The sequence below is a fragment of the Limanda limanda genome, chromosome 1 (genome assembly GCF_963576545.1).
Source record: "Limanda limanda chromosome 1, fLimLim1.1, whole genome shotgun sequence".
NCBI classification, from domain to species: domain Eukaryota; kingdom Metazoa; phylum Chordata; class Actinopteri; order Pleuronectiformes; family Pleuronectidae; genus Limanda; species Limanda limanda.
In genome coordinates, this window is record NC_083636.1 from 479,637 (window position 1) to 498,382 (window position 18,746).

The following is an 18,746-nucleotide window of genomic DNA, read 5'->3' on the forward strand; positions in this document are numbered from 1 at the left end:
ATTAGCCGAGGCTAGCTGTAAATTAGCCCAGGCTAGCTGTAAATTAGCCCAGGCTAGACGTGGCCTCAGCTGGTAGCCCGTAGAAACACAAGAAGCCATTGAAGCTAATGCAGGTCAGGGGAAGCTTGCGATTAAATATCCATAACTTCTATTTATTATTAATAATAGAGAATAATCACATTAGTCTTATTCACTTATTACACTGTATGCCACCTTTGTGTTTTTACACCTTCCCTGTGTGTGTGTGTGTGTGTGAGAGAGTACACAACTCAAAGACACATGCAGAGATCTACTTCAGTTCCACCTGACTTCAGTGGATGGTGAAACCTCCTGGATATTTTAACAGGCCATTGACGAGATCTACCATGAAGGCACACAACAGAGATCGGTTGTGTTATTGTGAGAAGTACATTTGAGCTGTGATAAGATAAAGTGTTGTTGTGTTGCAGTGCATCATGTCGACGAACGCCATAAGCCAGAGCCCGCCCCCCCGAGAGGAAGTTCACGTCAACGAGGAAGTGGAGATCGCAGTTAACTTCTGTCTGGAGCGGTTTCAGTTCAGTGAAGAGAGAGGTATCAACTGTTCGTGTTCATATGTGTCACAGAGCAGATCATGTGACCTGTGTTAGTGATGTCACAGAGCAGATCATGTGACCTGTGATCATGTGACCCGTGTTAGTGATGTCATTCTGTCACTAGTCCCAGTGTGAGTCGTTGTAGAGTGTCATCACATTCTGCTTTCCCTGACCAATCAGAGGTGGACCTTCCCTCCTGCTTCTCCGGCGCTGAGAGGGCTTACATCCATCGAGTGGCTCAGTCCCTGGGTTTCCTCTCCAGGAGCAAAGGGTAAAGACGACCCGGGTCTCGTGTGTTTAAACACGTTTCACAGCTTTCGTCACCTGCTCAGTAAAGACACGTGAGTTTCAACCCGTTCATTAATGGAGACATTTCTCTGTTTCTCTTTTAGGAAAGGACTCCGCTGCTTCATCACCCTCTGGAAGAAGGATGGATCCGATCCAGCTGCTTCGGTCATGCCGCTCATCATCTCCCAGAAGTCCCTGTGTGCCATCAACTCTCTGCTCCAGAAGTTTCCCATCGGCCACAAGGGCCGCACAGACGTGCAGCACGCTGACCGGAGTGGCGTGTGGCGGCCTGCTCAGCGCTGTGAGTTCACCGCAGACGTTTCACCAAGCACAGCTGTCTGCACCAAGCTGATTTATTAATGTCATGCAAAGGTCAGAGAAATCCAATTCCCCAAAGTAGAATTGTTTGGAACCTACAGTACGATAAAAAATAAGTTCCGTGACATTTTTAGAATTTGGGTCAGACTTGGTACCGAAGGATCGGTTCTCGTGACACCCTCCTCTGAAAGTCGCTCTCTTACTACACTGGAGTTAAGAGTATGAATAATAACCTGAAGAACAAACTAGAACAACAATACATGCATTCTACACTCAGCATTATTTTGCAGCACTTGTGGTTTATGCATTTATATTTAATGGTCGGTTCCACAGTGGTATCAGGAAAAAAATCAGTAACATGACAGCAGCGTTTTCAATCTTTTAAAATCAATGAGCCAAAACAAGTCCTGTGAATGAAAGGACGACTCACGGTTCACATTTCAATCAATCACATTTTATTTGTATATCCCATATTCACAAATCACAGTTTGTCTCATAGAGCTTTAACATGGTGAGACGTCCTCTGTCCTTAACCCTCAACAAGAGTCAGGACAAACTACTAAAAACTCTTTTAACAGGTGAAGACACGTAGAAACCTCAGAGAGACACATGTGAGGATCCGTCTCCCAGGACGGACACAAGAGACACAGATGTGTAGAGGAGAACATCATCAGGAGAAAGGTTTTAGCAGCAATGATGAGGGGAAACATGTTGAAGGAGAACTTCAATACTATATGTGAAGCAGTCCTGCTGCATCATAGTCTCTGGAATTCTTTCCACACAGTGATGTGGATTCACTGAGTCACACCCCCCCCCCTCTGCTCCTCTGCATTCAGGATGCAAGGTCTACTGTGGGCCAGGCCATGAACATCCTTCTTCTTATCTTCCCTCAGACAACAGCGGTGACAGATACAAGCCTCTTGGATGCTTAGACAACAGCGCCCCCTTTGTGCCTCCAAGGAGGAATCCTTCTGAGCTGGACCGTTTCCGACGTTCCCTCCCGATCTATGAATCCCAGGAGGACATCGTCCAGCTGGTCAGAGCCAACCGGGTGGTGCTGGTGGTGGGAGAGACCGGCTCCGGGAAAACTACACAGGTGGGGTTTGTTCGACAGACGGGCAATCCTGGACAAATTGATATGAAAAGCTGCTTCCGTTTGACCGCTGTTCAATGTGCAGATCCCACAGATGCTGCTGGATGATTGCAGCTTGAACATGGAGCCGTGCAGGATCCTCTGCACGCAGCCCCGGTGGCTGGCCGTCCTGGTCGTGGCTGAACGAGTGGCGAAGGAGAGAGGGGAGAGTGTGGGCCAGACCGTGGGTTATCATATCAGACTGGAGTGCAGGTAGATGAGACCAGAACCTGTTGTCTGTGATAGAATCTCAACTAACTACACGCAGATCAAATGATGGACAAACATGGGACGTTGAAGGACAAGTGGAGATGAAATACCTGGATTTGAAAGATAGATAGATAGATAGATGGATACTTTATTAATCCCGAGGGAAATTTAGAACATCCAGTAGCTTATACACTTAAACACTTAAAACATGTCACTGAGCAGCGCACACTAATGCATTCCACACAGCCCACACGTTGACACTTATAAGATCAAAGTTATGTCCAACTTGAGTATTTTTAAAATTAAATGTCTTGACTGTACAAACTGTTTTCAAAACAGCTAATAGAAGTAAGGAAAGATACTCCCACTATCCAGAAGTGAATCTAAAATATCTGGGATATGAACGCTGACATCATTTGAAGCCAGAGTCTTTACAGTAGTGACTGTGGAGCAGATTCCCACCGATACACATGTTTCACCAATCACAGGGTGGTCTCAGCTGTCAATCATCACGTCTTAGCCTGTTTCCATATAATCAAATAACCAATATCACAAACATGAACACGCATCATACATAATCTATGGTATGTGATATACGTGCTCTCCTGTCTGCATCCAGCTGTATTGTGAAAGTGCCTCTGAACCCTTAGACACTGTCCGATGACCCTGCTGACCTTCTGCACCAATGAAGTGCTTCTCAAAACATTGATGGCTGGAGAAGACTGCCTCAAAAATGTGACCCACGTGATTGTGGTGAGCATCAAGACTTGAATGTACAAGACATCTAGAGTCAGACGTGTCTAACACCACTTTATGAAACTGAACTGTTGAATCAGGGATTGTTCTTTGAAGGCCATCTAACCTTTGAAGCCTTTTTCATCGTGTGTCGTTCCTGTCTCCCAGTTAAGACTTTTGTTTTGAACTCACGGGTCGAACACATGGTGTTAAAGTGATTTGCTGTGTTTCAATAGGACGAGGTGAATGAGCGTGATGGTCTGACTGACGTCCTGCTCACTAAGATGCAGAGTGTGCTTCAGAACATCCCGACCCTGAAGCTGATCCTGTCCACGGCAGCGCTGGATGTCCACATGTTCTCTCAGTACTTTGGCCGCTGCCCTGTGATCCAGCGTAAGTTACACTGACTCATTCAGTTCTGTGATTGGACCAAACCTCGGACCATGTGACGCACAAGTTCTCTGCTCTGTGAGCGATGAGCCACGACTCCAGACTTTTATTACAGTGATGGGCAGTGGTGGGAAGTAACCAAGTAGAAATACTTCGTTACTGTACTTAAGTAGATTTTTCACTGTACTTTACTTGAGTATTTGTTTTCCTGACGACTTTTTACTTTTACTCGTTACATTTGAGCACAAACATCTGTACTTTGTACTTCTTACATTCTCAAAACTGTCTCGTTACTTGAGCAGCGGAGGTTGGAGCAGCGTGGACCTCTCTCTCTCCCTCTCTCTCTCTCTCTCTCTCTCTCTCTCTCTCTCTCTCTCTCTCTCTCTCTCTCTCTCTCTCTCTCTCTCTCTCTCTCTCTCTCTCTCTCTCTCTCTCTCTCTCTCTCTCTCTCTCTCTCTCTCTCCTCCCTCCCTCTCTCTCTCTCTCTCTCTCTCTCTCTCTCTCTCTCTCTCTCTCTCTCTCTCTCTGCACTGAGCACTGACAGGCACTGACAGACGTGAGGCCTTATTGAAATTGTAAGGATTATTATTCTTTTTGGGCTTTTATCAGGTGACTTTACATGATTTTTTGAAGGTTTTCCTTTTTCGATTCACATTTGTTTTCCCTTTCCTGCTTCGTGTCAACATATGAACATAAATACATAACTCGAAGCAGCAAGTGGTTCACTTTTCTTAAAGACAATATTGGAAGTAGTTGGTTTAAACAAAAACTGTTTTTAAATAGACTATCATTGGTTGGCTGTGTCTACTTAGTCTTACACGTCCATGAAAACAAAACAAACAGATTTAAAACAAGTCGAGATGGAAAAACAAACAACACAACCAATTATATAAACTAACGCAAAAACAACTTTCAGCCAACACAACCAAAAACAAACACTGTGTCGTGGACTACTGCATATTCACGCACACAATTCAGGTTTTTAATGGACCTTGCCAAATGGAACCCTGGGTAATCAGGCCCAGTTTTCCACTCACTATAATGCCAATATAATTTTTCAAAGATATTATATATCTATATATTGCCAATTCCAATCCTTAGTCGCCCTTTGTGCTGACTCAACACAACTTAGAAGCTGTTGAGTCTTTATATATGTATTGTACAAACTGGCTAATGTGTACAACTTCAAGCAGGGTTGTGTCTTCACTTTGTCGTCCCTACAGGCAAGAGGTGTAGTGTCACTCTGCTGGAAACAAACACAACCGCAGTGAAGATAGTCTAATGATAAATAAACAGGCTACATGTAGATGAGTAGACAAGCTGGCGGCAGGTAAACAGGCAGGTAAACATCCAGGCAGCTACACAATACAGCTCATAGACACAAAAGCGTAGTGTTGAAGTGCCGTCAAGCAAGACACTGATCATTTATAAACTTCAAAATAAAGTCACCAAAATACTGTAACCAAATTTGCACCTTAAGATATTCAATTGGATGTATTTTGTAAATGTAATTTAGCATTCAAAAAAACATTGGTACTAGCATGTGTCCAGGCTGTTAACAAAAGAGAAATCTTATCTTATTGTGTGTGTCTAGTTTCCCTTTGCTGAGTCATCATAAGGGCCATTGTGTATCACTCCTGCTAATGATGAAAGGTCCATGTTCAGTTATATTTACAGAATGTTTTAGTGGTTATACTGTGGTTAATTAATGTTCTTAGGCAGACTCATGAGGCACTTGTTTATTCTGTTGTGTTGATTCTTTGTTGTCTCTAGAAGTTCAGATGCACTAGTCCATTACTATTTGAACCTCAGCATCTCAGGTTCAAAATTTGTAAAATTATACATTATATATATAGTGTTGTTATAATTTTTCAGTCAGTTGAAATAAATCCTGAAGAGAACAATTTTGGGATGATTTGTGTCTGTATAGATCTACTATAAAAAGCACTTAGCATTTTAAATTTTGGTACTTGTACTTTTACTTTTGATACTTAAGTACATTTCAACACCAGATACTTTTGATACTTAGGTACATTTAATATGAGCGACTCTAAGACTTTTACTCAAGTCATTTTCTGACGGGTGACTTTAACTTTCACCGGAGTCACTTTCAGGTCAGATATCTGTACTTTTACTCAAGTATGGCTTCAAGTACCTTCTACATCACTGGAAATGGGTTATGACGGAGAGACTTCTTGCTCAGGGAGATTCATAAAAAACCAAGACCACGCTGATCCAGGCAATTTAAGACTCAAAAAGTCTTAAATTGAAATCAACGAAATGAAGGTCTCAAATTGATCATTAATTGGCTGCAAAGTTTTATATTGTGTGTGTGGTATAACTGGTAAGAAATTTGAGTTATCAAAGAACAATCATATAATTTAGCTGTATCTCTTTATTCAAGTACGTTTTCTTCGTCTAGTCAAAGGACGACAGTTGGATGTTCAGGAACTTTTCCTGGAAGACGTTCTGAAGCTGACGGGCTTCAGGACAAACAAGCTTGAGACGCAGAGAAGTACGAGGCTGTTCCTCTATTATTCCACCGAGTCAGACTGAATGAACAAGTAAAGAAAGGTCTTGATCTCATAAATGTGTGTATGTCATGATCTGGTCGTCAGAGGAGAAGCAGCAGACATGTTTGACCAAGTGGTGCAAGTTAGTGGAGACCAGGAAGAACCCGAGTAGCCCTGAGTCTTTCCCAGGCTTCGTCCAGGACCACAGAACCCTGGGCAGAGAGGACGCCACCGCCACCAAGCCGGTACACACACACACACACACACACACACACACACAGAGTGTAGCCATCATAGCTTGTCTCCCTGAACTCGCTGGCAGGCAGGAGAATGGAGAGGAGGTAAATGACAGAGCGTTACAGAAATGGTTGCACACAGCTGAGCCTCCAGTCTGATGCTGGAGATGTTTGTGGAGATTTGTGAAATGAATCCAGCAGACTAATGTCTGACCAGGGCTGGGCTGTCACTTCACAATTCAAGCATTGTGTTTGTTTGATTGGCTCCAGAGTTTATGACACACACAACAAAGTAAAAGAGTTGAAGTGACCAGAACGATCCAGATTCATGATCTGACAAGAACTCTAGAGCGAATCAGACAAACACAAAGTAAACTTCAGGACTGTTTATGAATCTCGAGGCACCTCACGATTTGATTTGGATTCAGACGGCTCAGATTATAGAATGATTATCAATACATCTCGATGCATCAAATTATTGTATTTCTATACATGACTAGAGGTTTGTATCTTTTCGAGACTCATGATTTGTGCTTTAAAAAGTATTTTAGACCGTTTCTGGTATTAACAGTGTATCATTTACAAAACAAGCTTTTCAATTCAAAAATCCGACTACAGCCGTCAGTTATAACAGTGGTCACTGATCTCCACATTGACTTGATCGGTGTGGCTCCCCCTGGCAGCTCCAAGGAGCATTACTCCGCTGGTCAACAAGAGACTCGGCTCCACACTTAGAACTGATCTTCATAGAAACCTGTTTGTGTGTGTGTGTCCGACTCTATCACTCACTCTTTTTCCATGGTGGAAACTCCTTGTTTCTTAAAGGTTCTCAGGTCTGTGTGGTGATTGTGTGGCGCTGACGTGTGTGATGTGAAACCTGACAGAGCTCAGTGTGTGATTCTGTGTTGTAGAGACAGAGAGACTGTGATCAGCTGGAGCCGGGCCTGGTGAAGCAGATGGACTCCTGCCTCTTCAACATTTTCTACAGTCAGGACCAGGACTCTTTCAGTCAGCTCTACAACCTCATCCTCTCCGAAAATGTGAACGGTAAGATTCTCCGAGTCGGTGTCCGCTCCTAATCACCGCGGCTGCTGATCATTTTATCCATTCATCCTAATCTAATCCTAATCCTAATCTTTCATGATGAAACAAACAGAATATGATGTGTTAATCAGTAAGTTTTAGAAGTGTTGGTGGGTGTACTTTATACTTTAACAAATTCTCTGCAAACTAGAGATCCTGTAAAAATGAATATCGTGAAGCAGGTACAGAGTATGGATGATGCATTAGAACACGAAGCCTTGAACTGTTTATTCTTGTGAGTAGTGGACTACAGGCACAGTGAGTTGGGCGCCACGGCTCTGATGATGGCGTCAAGTCGAGGATTCATGAAGCAGATGGAGCAGCTGCTCATCATGGGAGCTGACATCAACGAGAAGGCGTCTAATGGATGGTAGGACATCCGTCAGGATACACTCATTCTTATATTTGTTTTATATGTTTATTTCATCCTTGAACCTTCAGCTAGGGCTGTGCTGGTAGCCACATGTGGTCATGTGATGCATACCGCGGGATTGAGCTCATTACTGTCTGCTCTGAAGAAAGATTTAACTCATTAAAGAAAAGTGTCCATCATTACGTGATGATCAGTGTTGATATTGTGGCGTCATTTCAAACAAATCAGCGTTTAAAGTGTCGCGGGTCAGAGACTGCTGTTCCCGGTCCCTCAGGCCCGTCAATGATCTGAATGTCTTTAATTTAAGAGGCTGTTTGTTGTTCTATTACCACGATGAGAACATGTCCAAACCTTCACAGCCCGAGCTGCAGGACACGAGCCCTGTGGATGTAATGAGAAAGTAATGAGCCACACTGCTTTGGTCTGGTTTCAGGACGGCCTTAGACTTCGCCCAACAGTTTGAACACACAGATGCTGTGGATCTTCTCAAATGCTCCATGTGAGTGTAACGTCCTCCTCACTGTGTGAAAGTGCTTCTGTGGAGAGATGCTTCAGTCACTCTCTGGATGTTATTGTTCCATTAAGAAGCATTTCATATTCTTCTTGACTGAGCTTTTCCAGATGTAAATATGGATGTACAGTCATGTCAGTCATGACGGTTGCTGTTCCTGTGCAGTCCTCTGAGGGAGGAGAGCACCCTGGATGAGTCCCCTGGGGGGGGGCAGTGTGTCCCTGCAGAGATGAGCACTGAAGAGCACGAGCTGCTTCGACTGTACCAGCAGAGCTGTGGTGACGAGTGGGTGGACCTGGACCTGATCGTGGATCTGCTGCACTACATCTGCTCCTCCACCTGTGACGGTGAGGTCCTCACCTCATCTGGATCAGAAGATCACAGCTGCTGATTGAGCACAAATCACACGTGTCACAGACAGATTTCACTGTGTGTCGCTGACATTTCGGCATTTTTAAGACATTAACTTATTTTAATTATTTTTTTTAATTCTCTTTTTATTTAGAAAGGCACATTTCCATCACATACATTAAATACAGCTTTAGTCTGTCAAGGACATAAGAAAGGATGGATGTAGTAAGTTTGGGTGATTTTGTTCATACTGCCTTTCTGGGGTTTTGTTTTATGGACCTAAACTACAATAAACAATAACAGAGGTGAAGAGAACACAACCGGGGAGCGCACCTCACATCAAAAAAAAAAAAGGAGGATCACACCAAACACAAGTATATTCAAATAAAATCAGATCTAACTGGTTTTACACACTCAGTCCATTTGGTCCAGGTCTTATAAAACATGTCTTGCTCGACCTTGAGGGAAAAAGAGATCTTTTCCATAACATAAATCTCATACACAATTTCAATCCATTCATCGATGGTGGGAGGGGCCACTTTTAACCATTTCCTCGTGACACATTTCTTACTAGCTGCCAACAGTATAGCGAGCAGTTTTTTGTCTTTCATGTTCCACGTTTCAAACAATATATTGCCCAAAAACAAAGTTTCACATTTGAATGGGATGTTCACATTAAATACATTGTTAATATGTTTGTGGATCTCTTCCCAGTAAGACCTCATTGCTTGGCAGTCCCAGAAATGGAAGTGGTTGGCTCCAGTAGATCCACAGAGCCTCCAACAGGCGTCTCCGCTGCCCTGGTGTCGTTTTTCTATCGGTGTCAGACAGTAACTTTGATCAATCTGTCTTCAGGTGATGTCCTGATTTTTCTTCCGGGACACGATGAGATAGTTGGTCTCTGCTACCGCATCCTGCACGACGATAAGAGATTCTCCACCCACTCTGAGAGGTATGTATATATATACTGTACATGCAGTGATGATCTATGGATGTTAACCATAGACTGTATTAAGATGGACAATATGACGCCCCCGAAAGGTTCTGAAAGCACAACACGCTGGCACCTGTTTCCAGGATTTTTACATTTTATTTCTGGACAGTGGAAGGAAGTCGAAACGTGTCGTCCATCTTTATATGCAGTCTGTGGAATTGTATCATTCCTCCATTTATCTTGCTTTTAATAAACACTGTATTTTTTTATCATGGGTAGTTAGTGACGGTTGGTTGTGTTGAGCGTAGTGTGTCTCTGATGGACGTGTGTTGTGTCTCAGGTTCCAGATCTTCACTCCACATTCAGAAGTTCAGACTCTGGAGCACAGGAAGCTGCTGAGTGCTTCTCTGCCTGGTGTCAGGAAGATGGTGAGTGTGATGTCACAGGTAGCACCCACAGCTCCCATAGTAACGTTTACCTTAGCCTTTTCCACTTTAATTTAAAAAAAACTAAAACAAACGTTTGCTTGTTGAGATGCTCAAGGACAAGTTTCTTCAGTCTCCAGCAGTTTCTTTACACTTTAACAGGTTTACTGTTTACTAACCCTAACCCTCCACATCACCTCTCCAGCCTCTGATCACATTCACTTTGCTGAGTGGCTAATAAGGTTTTTTCTAACACTATGAAAAGTTTTTATCCCAAATTCATTTATTTTACGAACTCGCTCAGAAAGAAGCTGCTGAAATGTGATTTAAAAATTTCACATAAAAATAATAATACTACATACAAGTTATTGTTTGATTGAATAAAAACGGTCTGAGGCATCCTGTGATTGGTCGAGCCCATGATCGCTACTGGACAGACGCTGACTGCAAATGACATCATCGGTGCCAGATGGCAGCGTTTGAATCTGAGATATTTTAGCTTCTTCTCTGGACAGTGGCAGGAAGCTCTTTGTTATTTTAAGTCTATGGTCAGGACACAGTTGACATTCGTTTGGTCCAATATGACAGAACACAGGTGCTCAGATCTGCTGCGGTTTATTGTAGATGAATGGATGATGTATTTTTTACAGTAAACTTGATGTCAATGAATTTGCTGTAACTTGATGAAACTGGTTCTTTCATCCACTCAGATCCTCTCCACTCACGACGCTGAGACGAGCGTCAACGATGTGGTGTTTGTCATCGACACGGGGTTGGTCAAAGAGGTACAGTCCCCAAGAGTTGAATTTATTATGAAAGTGGAACAAACACGTGGTTATTAATTAACCAATGATTTTTATATTCTGTTGTAGAAGTGCTTTGACAGCGTCATTCGTTTGTCCACTTTAAAGACGGTTTGGATTTCCAAAGCCAGCGCTTTGCAAAGGAAGGGAAGGTAATTTAAATAATGTGCAAATCCAGTTTACTTTCTTTTTAATCTTAACAGTTGAGTCTTTAATGACCTGCTGCTGTTAATATCATTGTTCACCTACTGATAACACCTCAGGTTTGAGTCAGTGAAGTACTGAGCGTGTGTGGTGTCCACAGAGCTGGATGCACCCGACCTGGGACCTGCTTCCACCTCTTCAGTCGAATCCGCTTCAACAACATGCTGGACTTCCAGGTTCCACAGCTGCTGCAGATGCCTCTGCAGGTAGACTCACACGTTGCAACTTTCATCCAATCCAGTGTCTCTCTTACTTTAAATTCATCAGGAAGAGAAAGAATAATATCTGAAGGCTACTTAAACACGCAGCAGTTAACTGTGATAATGTGTCCATGTGTTTAAGGAGCTGTGTCTGCAGACCAAGCTGCTCGCTCCCTCCTGTCCAGTGGCAGATTTCTTGTCCAGAGCTCCACAGCCTCCGCCTGCACATGTAATCACAGAGGCTGTGAGCATGCTCGAGGTATCAAGTACTAACAAATCCTCCGGGAACCTGAGTATGATGTTAATTATTATCGGTGGTCCTGCTCAGTTTCATCTGTTCGTCCGTATCAGTAAAGCTTCAGAAGAAATTCACAGATACGAAATATATAAACACAGAGTGTGGACAGACGATGTTACAGTTAATCAGTCTGAAGTATTACTGTTGGTTAACGGCTGAAGGGTTGATTATAAGCATCTCTCTCTCTCCTCAGGTTACAGGTGCTATGGACCAGAATGAAGACCTGACTGATTTGGGTTACCACTTGGCCGAACTGACCATAGAGCCCCACCTGGGCAAGATGGTGCTGAGTGCCATGGTGCTCAAGTGTCTGGACCCCATTCTCACCATCGCCTGTATGCTGGCTTACAGCGACCCCTTCGTCCTTCCTGCGCACGGCTCTCAGAAGAGAGCTGCTCTGATCGCCCGCAGACATTTCTCCTCCTGTAGCGTGAGCGACCACATGGCCCTGCTCACCGCCTTCCAGGTGGGCGTCCTCTGCACCTGCGTCCCTTCCTGTCCACATCATGTCTCAGGAACGCCTTTCCGGAATTTCTTAAAATTTGGCACAAACCATCACTTGCTCTCAAGGATGAGCTGATTCGATTTTAGATATGGATTATTTAACAGATTGTCTACAACTGGCCATATTTTAATTCTGTGGCATTATGAGGAATGTTCTTTCACAAAACAAATTGTTAATGAGTGCGTTTTAATCATGATACAGTCAAGTTCCCTTGTCCATGTTCTAAGCATGCTTGTCCTCACATCTGTTGTGTGTTTGCTGTCAGGCTTGGCAGAGGGCTTGCGCTAACGGCAGCGAGAGATCCTTCTGTAAGAAACACTTCCTGTGCCACTCGACCATGGAGAAGATACACGGCATAAGGATCCAGCTGCTGGCACAGCTCCGTGCTATGGGTCAGTTGTTCTCGGTGGTGTGACTAGGGTTGCAAAATTCCGGGAATATTCAAAGTTGGAAACTTTCCATGGGAATTAACGGGAATAAACTGGAAATGTTGTGGGTAATTTATACTAACTGTATTTACCTTGTCATATACAGACATAAATATAAACATTTTGTTGTGTCATAGGCTGATTTGAGCCCTGAGGAAACTTTGGGCACTTGACTATATGCTTCTGCATCGTTGTGTCATTCTTAACATAGGTCTTTGCACAGTATTTGCAAATGTACACAGCCTTTCCTTCTACATTGGATGAGGTGAAATGTCTCCACACATGAGAGAGTGCACGTGGCATTGTTCTGTAGAATAAGATGAGAAAAAAGTTTGTAAAAAAACACTAATGCAATGCCAGAGATATAAATAGTTAGCCAAACAATTGGAATCGTCTGTAAACATATTTTTCAATTGATGGATAAATGAATGGAAATAGTCTTGATGAACAGATGAACAATCCTCAATCAGCATGATAATATATTTTCTCCAGTAATATCATGGAAACTTACCTGACTAGTCCTGCACTCTACAGCAGGCCTCAATAGCCCTGCTGTAGAGTGAAGCATGCTGGGAGTTATCTGTGCATGTGATGGAAGAATGACCAGTGGAGGCTTGAAACTCAACGTTCCATACATCTTTAAAATAGAGTTTTGAATGATGATTTTATTGCTCAGCGTTTAATTTGCATAGTTTTTTTTTTTTTTCAAAATTCCCGAGCTAAACTTCCCATGGAAAGTTTCCGGAAAGTTACCGGAAACTTTCCACCCCTTTGCAACCCTAGGTGTGACCTCATCAAACTGTCTGTAATCTGTTGTGTCGTTATCACATCTCCAGGTCAAAGTATCCAATATGAAAGGAGACTGTTTATCTTCAGGGCGGTTTTAAAACTCGGGTTTTAGCTCCTGTCTCTTTAAGGCCCCCCTCCTGATAAAGCACAGTCTGCTCTGATTGGCTAGTTGGACAAATCTGTTGTGATTGGACGACTACTTCAGCCCATGTAGGAAAGGTTGGCCTCCACACTCAATTGACCTGGCTCAGACTCGCTGCTAAGTGTGCATAACACCCAAAAGACACAATGCCGGGTCTTTTCTTATATATCTTCTTTAATGGAATCCCTCAACATCCCTAATTGTCTCGAGAAATAAATAAAACAAACAAGCTTGAAATGTCCTGTTTGTTCCCCAGGTTTTGTGCAGGCCCATGGAAGCAGTGACATTGTTGAATTGAATCATAATTCAGAGAACTGGGCTGTGGTGAAGGCAGCGCTGGTGGCCGGCATGTATCCCAACGTGATCCACATCGACCAGGAGACCTCTCTGATCTGCAGCAACAAGAAACAGATCCACTTCCACCCCTCCTCCGTCCTCAACCAGTTCAAGGAGGTACTGATAACCTCTCACTTTTAAAGTCCTCCAGGGAGAAAAGAGTTTCTAAACATGTTGGCATGTTATATGATGAAAGATATACTTTGAGCAAAATAACAACGAGTATTTCCACCGCAGCTAAAGGATCCAAACCGTCTGTTAGTGATGTCACAGACCTTTGAAACCAGTCCTGTCACGTGTGGGTGGGGCTCACTGGCTGTGGTGTAATACATTTCGTAATAGATGTGATTTTAAAACCTTAATGTGTTCTATCAAAGTACAGTCACACATTTAAGTGCCTGGTATCTCTTTAAGCATGTTTATTATCTTAAAAACCACATCTTCTATCTAAGCTCAGCGCGTCCGGCCGTGGCTGATGGATTTTAAAAGTCTACTTTAACTGGTAGAATCAGATTTAAACTCTGTTTTTAATTTCTTTTGTGTCTTTTTGCTGTTAAGAAAACATCGTCCAAGTCGGGCGCGGCTCTTCCCACCGAGTGGTTGATCTGTGATGAGATCCGTCGAGGACAGAAGGTGGCGAGTGTGCGCTGCTGCTCCCTGGTGACCTCCATCACCGTGGCGCTTTTCGGAGGTTGTGGCTCTTTCCCCCTGGAGGAGCACACTGTGCCGGGAGCCGCTGGTGAATAAAGGAAAACATTGTTTGTGAAGATTTTACAATCAATGTGAATTTAACTAGAATTCAACCCCAGACGACCTCTCGGTTTAGACATTGCTACAGATTTTCAGTCTTATTTTCTGGGAATTTGAGGAATTAGTGTTTTGTGATTTGTGTCTTTTCTTAGCAGTGACCAGTGGTTTAAGATTGGAGCTGATTTGGAAGTCTGTCTGACTCGGTGTTTGTTTTCAGCTTCTTCTCTGTCAGACCGTCCACAGGATGACAGTGACAGCGGGTCAGAGGACGTAGCTGAGCTCAAGGTCGATGACTGGCTCGCCTTCCAGTGCGAGTCAGAGGTGAGAGAACACCACGCTCACTGTCCCATCAGACACTTCAAACCTGTGGAGAGGTGCTGGATGTTGTCGACAAATCACAGCAGATTGAGCCACCCGGCCAATCAGAGCACAGAGGGCTTTATCAGAAGGTCTTAAACAGATAGGAGTGTAAAACCAAGTGTTTACGACAGAGGCTGAAGAGAGGAGTTGCAGCGATGGAAAGTTCTCACTTTTCTTCACTGATATTGTTTCTCTTTTGTTCTGTTGTTTCATCTTCGCTCATTCTGACCCGTTGTTTATTTCCTTTTCCATTTCTTTTGTTCTTGATGTTTTGTGCTGAATCTTTTCTCTCACGCGTTCTGTCTGGTGTCATGTGTGATGTCATCAGGGAGCCAGGATGGTCCTTAAACTGAGGGAGATGTGGCAAAATCTTTTCACCTGGCGGACCAGCTTCCCTTCAAAGCCCTACAACCAGAAGGAGCAGACCATCCTGAAGACCCTGATTTCTGTATGTCACCTTCCTTTTTTCTATCTGGATTCTTGTCACCATCTGTTTGAGTGAAAAATGAGAGATAATGTTTGGACTTGACATTGGAATGTGTGTTTGACAGGTACCAGCTGGGGAGTGAGTCATGTCCTGAGTTTTATCTGTGTGCTTAACTTCATGTAATCTTCCCATGATGCACAGTATTACGTTTACACCTGGTTCACGTGTTAACTGGAGACAGTCGCTTTGCCTCGATGGTTTCTAGTCTGTCAACAACTCCTATAGTGCTTAACATTGTGTATCTAACTCACACGTTCACACTGTGATGACACAGCAGGAGCAGCTAGTTCATTATGCGGCTGTTGACATGACATGAATGACCTGAGTTCAAACCGATGTCCCTCAGGTGCTCACGGAGGAAGAGCAGAGGGCGGGCCTGCAGCAGCCTTCAGGGATTGGCCAGCGGCCCCGGACCACTAAACCAGGGGAGTGGCTCCAGGCCTCAGCGAAGACCTCCAAGTACAGCCCCCAGCAGACCACCAGCACCGGCCGTGACTAGTGAGGAGGAGTCTCAGGACATGTTGATCACAGTGTGTTTAACTGAAGAATCACATGAAAGGACACGTTTACCTGCTCTCTTCTTTTAGTTTGAACTCCTTCAGTCGTAGAGTCAAGTCTGTAGAACAAGACGGAAAGACGAGTTCTTTGTTAATCCCAAAGTGGAAACTTCACAACAACCTTTTCACCTGAATCATAAAAAATAATGGAGGTAGATGAGGAAGAGTCAAATGAACTGACAGAGATTCAAGATGTTTATTTTAAACTAGTAAAAAACTTTTGCCTGGAAGCCTCATTGCAGCAAAAATAAAGTTGTTAATAAAGTAATTGAAGACATCACAGTAATAATATTCGGATTAATTTACAATAACAGAACAATGTATACAAAATATAAACTTGAATATCCACAAGGCCCGACAGTCTCCTAATGAAATCAACATTTAAATTAACTAGATCCAGATTTTTATTTGAACACTTACAAATATCTAAATATATCAGATTTATTTCATTAATATACATTACATTGAATTATTCTCTGAGAAATAAAGGACGATGTTCTATCTCACAATGTTAAAGAAAGAGATTAAGAATTCCTGTATCTGCCAGCAGAGGGCAGGAGGGAGAACAGGCTGCTGTGGAAACAGACAGAAATAATACAAATTTAAAATCATATGAAATCAAAGACTGAGAATAGATCAGGTGGATATTGTTTGTGAAGAACATAAAGTGCTTTGTACAGGTGCTGGTGAGAGTTGTGTTACTGCTCTGTGCTCACATCCCTGCTTCTCCTCCCTCAGGTCTGAAGATCGGCTCTGAAGAGTCAGACAGTTCCTCCAGCTCCTGAGACAGGACCACTGCTTCTATGGTGGAGTGTTGCATTGTGGGACGTATGTTGTGTTCTAGCTGTGGAGAGTTTTGAGTCTGAAATTAGTTTTTCTTTTGTTAAACAGTTTTACAAATGTTAGTTTGACCCAGTTTCAGCTGCAGAAGTTTCTGACGGCTTCTGTTTGATGTTGTGTCTCTAAAGAGGAAATAAACTAAGAGTGGAAACGACTTCTCAACTTCTCCTCTTTCCTCCTCACGTCTGTTCTTCAGAAACAATCCAGAGGAAACCTGTGAGTTCCACAGTTCAATCAATTCTAATTAAAGTTCAATTCATAAAAGTTGTGCTGTGATAATAATAACCTCCCAGTAGCCCCTCATGGATCCATCCAGAGTCTGGGGCATTCACTTTAACAAGTACTTGTTGAAGTACTTGTTAAAGTACTTTGAAGTACTTGTTTAACTACTCATCTTAAGTACTTTAAGATGAGTAGAATCATCTTAAGTACTTTAAGATGAGTAGAATCATCTTAAGAATGATGATTCTACTGAATACTTATCTTGAGTACTTTAAGATGAGTAGAATCATCTTAAGTATGATGATTCTACTGAATACTTATCTTGAGAACTTTAAGATGAGTAGAATCATCTTAAGTACTTTAAAATGAGTGGAATCATCTTTACTTTTTCACACGTTTTCTAATCACACAACAGACTCCTTCCATTACACTGCAGCTTATTTCAAGTCCCGGGCAACACTCTGCCTCTCTTCCTTGCCCTGTCCTTCTTCTTCTCCGTTCATCTTAAGTACTTTAAGATGAGTAGAATCATCTTAAGTACTTTAAAATGAGTAGAATCATCCGTTTAAGTACTTTAAGATGAGTAGAATCATCTTAATTACTTTAAGATGATTCTACTCTTTTCACCAGGATAATATTTATGAAATATAACAGCGGTTTTATTCTGTTTTAGTGAAGTGAAACTTTTCTTCCTCGGTGGTTTTCACCTGAGTGTATGAATGGATGCGCGTTGCCATGGACACGCTGCTCAATGCCACTGCCGCGCCAGGAACTGACGTCACGACCTGATTGGCTGCTGCTCTCTCACCAGACATCGTACACGTCCTCCCATTGGCCCGCCGCTAGGGCCCTGGCGCGTGTTGCGCTTCCTTCGCTGTGATTGGCTGACGCGCTGCGGGACTTGGTAGCGCCGCATGTGCTGTGAGAGCTGTGATTGGTCAGGAGGCCAGGTGCCGGGTTCAGGGACAGAGGCTGGTCTTATAAAAACACACGGAGCCGCAGAGAGCTGCGACCACAGAGGAGACCTGTCAGCTGCTCTTCATCAGCTGCTCCTCTTCATCATCCTCTTCATCAGCTGCTCCTCTTCATCATCCTCTTCATCAGCGGCTCCTCTTCATCAGCGGCTCCTCTTCATCAGCTCTTCACTCCTCACAGGTGAGAACATGTTCATCTAACGGGTGTAGAGCCCTGGAGCTGTTAGCTAACAGAGCTAACAGCTAACAGAGCTAACAGCTGACAGCCGGCCGTCCAGTGAGCTGCACCGGAAGCTGGTCCGTCGCTGTGTGTGGTCCGGGTCTGTGGCTGATGGCTGTTCAGAGCTGTCAGAGTGTGTGTCTGTCAGAGTGTGTGTGTCAGAGTGTGTGTCACTGCTCGTGTGTCGGTGTGTCGGTCTCACGGGGATCTGGTTCCGGTTCCCCGTCCCGGCGGGCTTCAGTTCCGGTAGATCCCGGTGCCCTTTCACCCAGTTTCCCCCCCCCCGTGTCTTTAACAGGTTTGTTTACCAAACTCAGTTTGTGTAGCAACGTGTCCAGAATAACGTGTGACGCAGCTAGTGTACCCTGTGTGTTGTTTACTAACGACGCGTGTGTCAGTAAAGTGAACACGTGTATTACATGTCATACTCCTGGCTCGGGTTAGCTCAGCTGTTAGCATGTCACCTTGTGCTAGCTACACTCTAAACATGCTAGCTCCTGATCCAGAGGAGAGACAACCGGAAGCTGATGTGTCCTTTAACCTGCTAATGTTCTTAG

General features: G+C 43.5%; 2 protein-coding genes across 3 annotated transcripts in view; both read left to right on the forward strand.

Annotated features, from left to right (window-relative positions):
* Window positions 1–455: 455 nt before the first annotated feature.
* Window positions 456–16,927, forward strand: ythdc2 (YTH domain containing 2). Its single transcript, XM_061075604.1, has 27 exons — window positions 456–573; window positions 756–846; window positions 968–1,164; window positions 2,075–2,277; window positions 2,360–2,526; window positions 3,174–3,276; window positions 3,495–3,651; window positions 6,071–6,163; window positions 6,267–6,406; window positions 7,309–7,444; window positions 7,724–7,850; window positions 8,287–8,352; window positions 8,530–8,711; window positions 9,571–9,667; window positions 9,990–10,077; window positions 10,785–10,859; window positions 10,947–11,029; window positions 11,182–11,287; window positions 11,424–11,540; window positions 11,773–12,045; window positions 12,350–12,476; window positions 13,700–13,896; window positions 14,338–14,518; window positions 14,762–14,850; window positions 15,218–15,337; window positions 15,723–15,874; window positions 16,672–16,927. Coding segments are annotated over exons 1-27 (3,486 nt in total). The 3' UTR covers window positions 16,673–16,927.
* Window positions 16,928–17,995: 1,068 nt separating this feature from the next.
* LOC133013524 (hydroxymethylglutaryl-CoA synthase, cytoplasmic-like) overlaps window positions 17,996–18,746 on the forward strand; it is a 7,922-nt gene continuing 7,171 nt past the window's right edge. The window contains exon 1 of one of the 2 annotated variants that reach the window (XM_061080503.1): window positions 17,996–18,150. The gene's annotated coding sequence lies outside the window, so the exon portion shown is untranslated. The remainder of the gene's footprint in view (window positions 18,151–18,746) is intronic. The other variant, XM_061080495.1, reaches the window with a different exon arrangement.

Bases quoted from the DNA above. Each gene is read 5' to 3' on its own strand.
- ythdc2 (XM_061075604.1), top strand. From the start codon at position 456: ATGTCGACGAACGCCATAAGCCAGAGCCCGCCCCCCCGAGAGGAAGTT. The intron at 3,652-6,070 runs GTAAGTTACACT...TTCTTCGTCTAG, and splicing joins CCGCTGCCCTGTGATCCAGC to TCAAAGGACGACAGTTGGAT. The intron at 12,477-13,699 runs GTCAGTTGTTCT...TTTGTTCCCCAG, and splicing joins GGCACAGCTCCGTGCTATGG to GTTTTGTGCAGGCCCATGGA.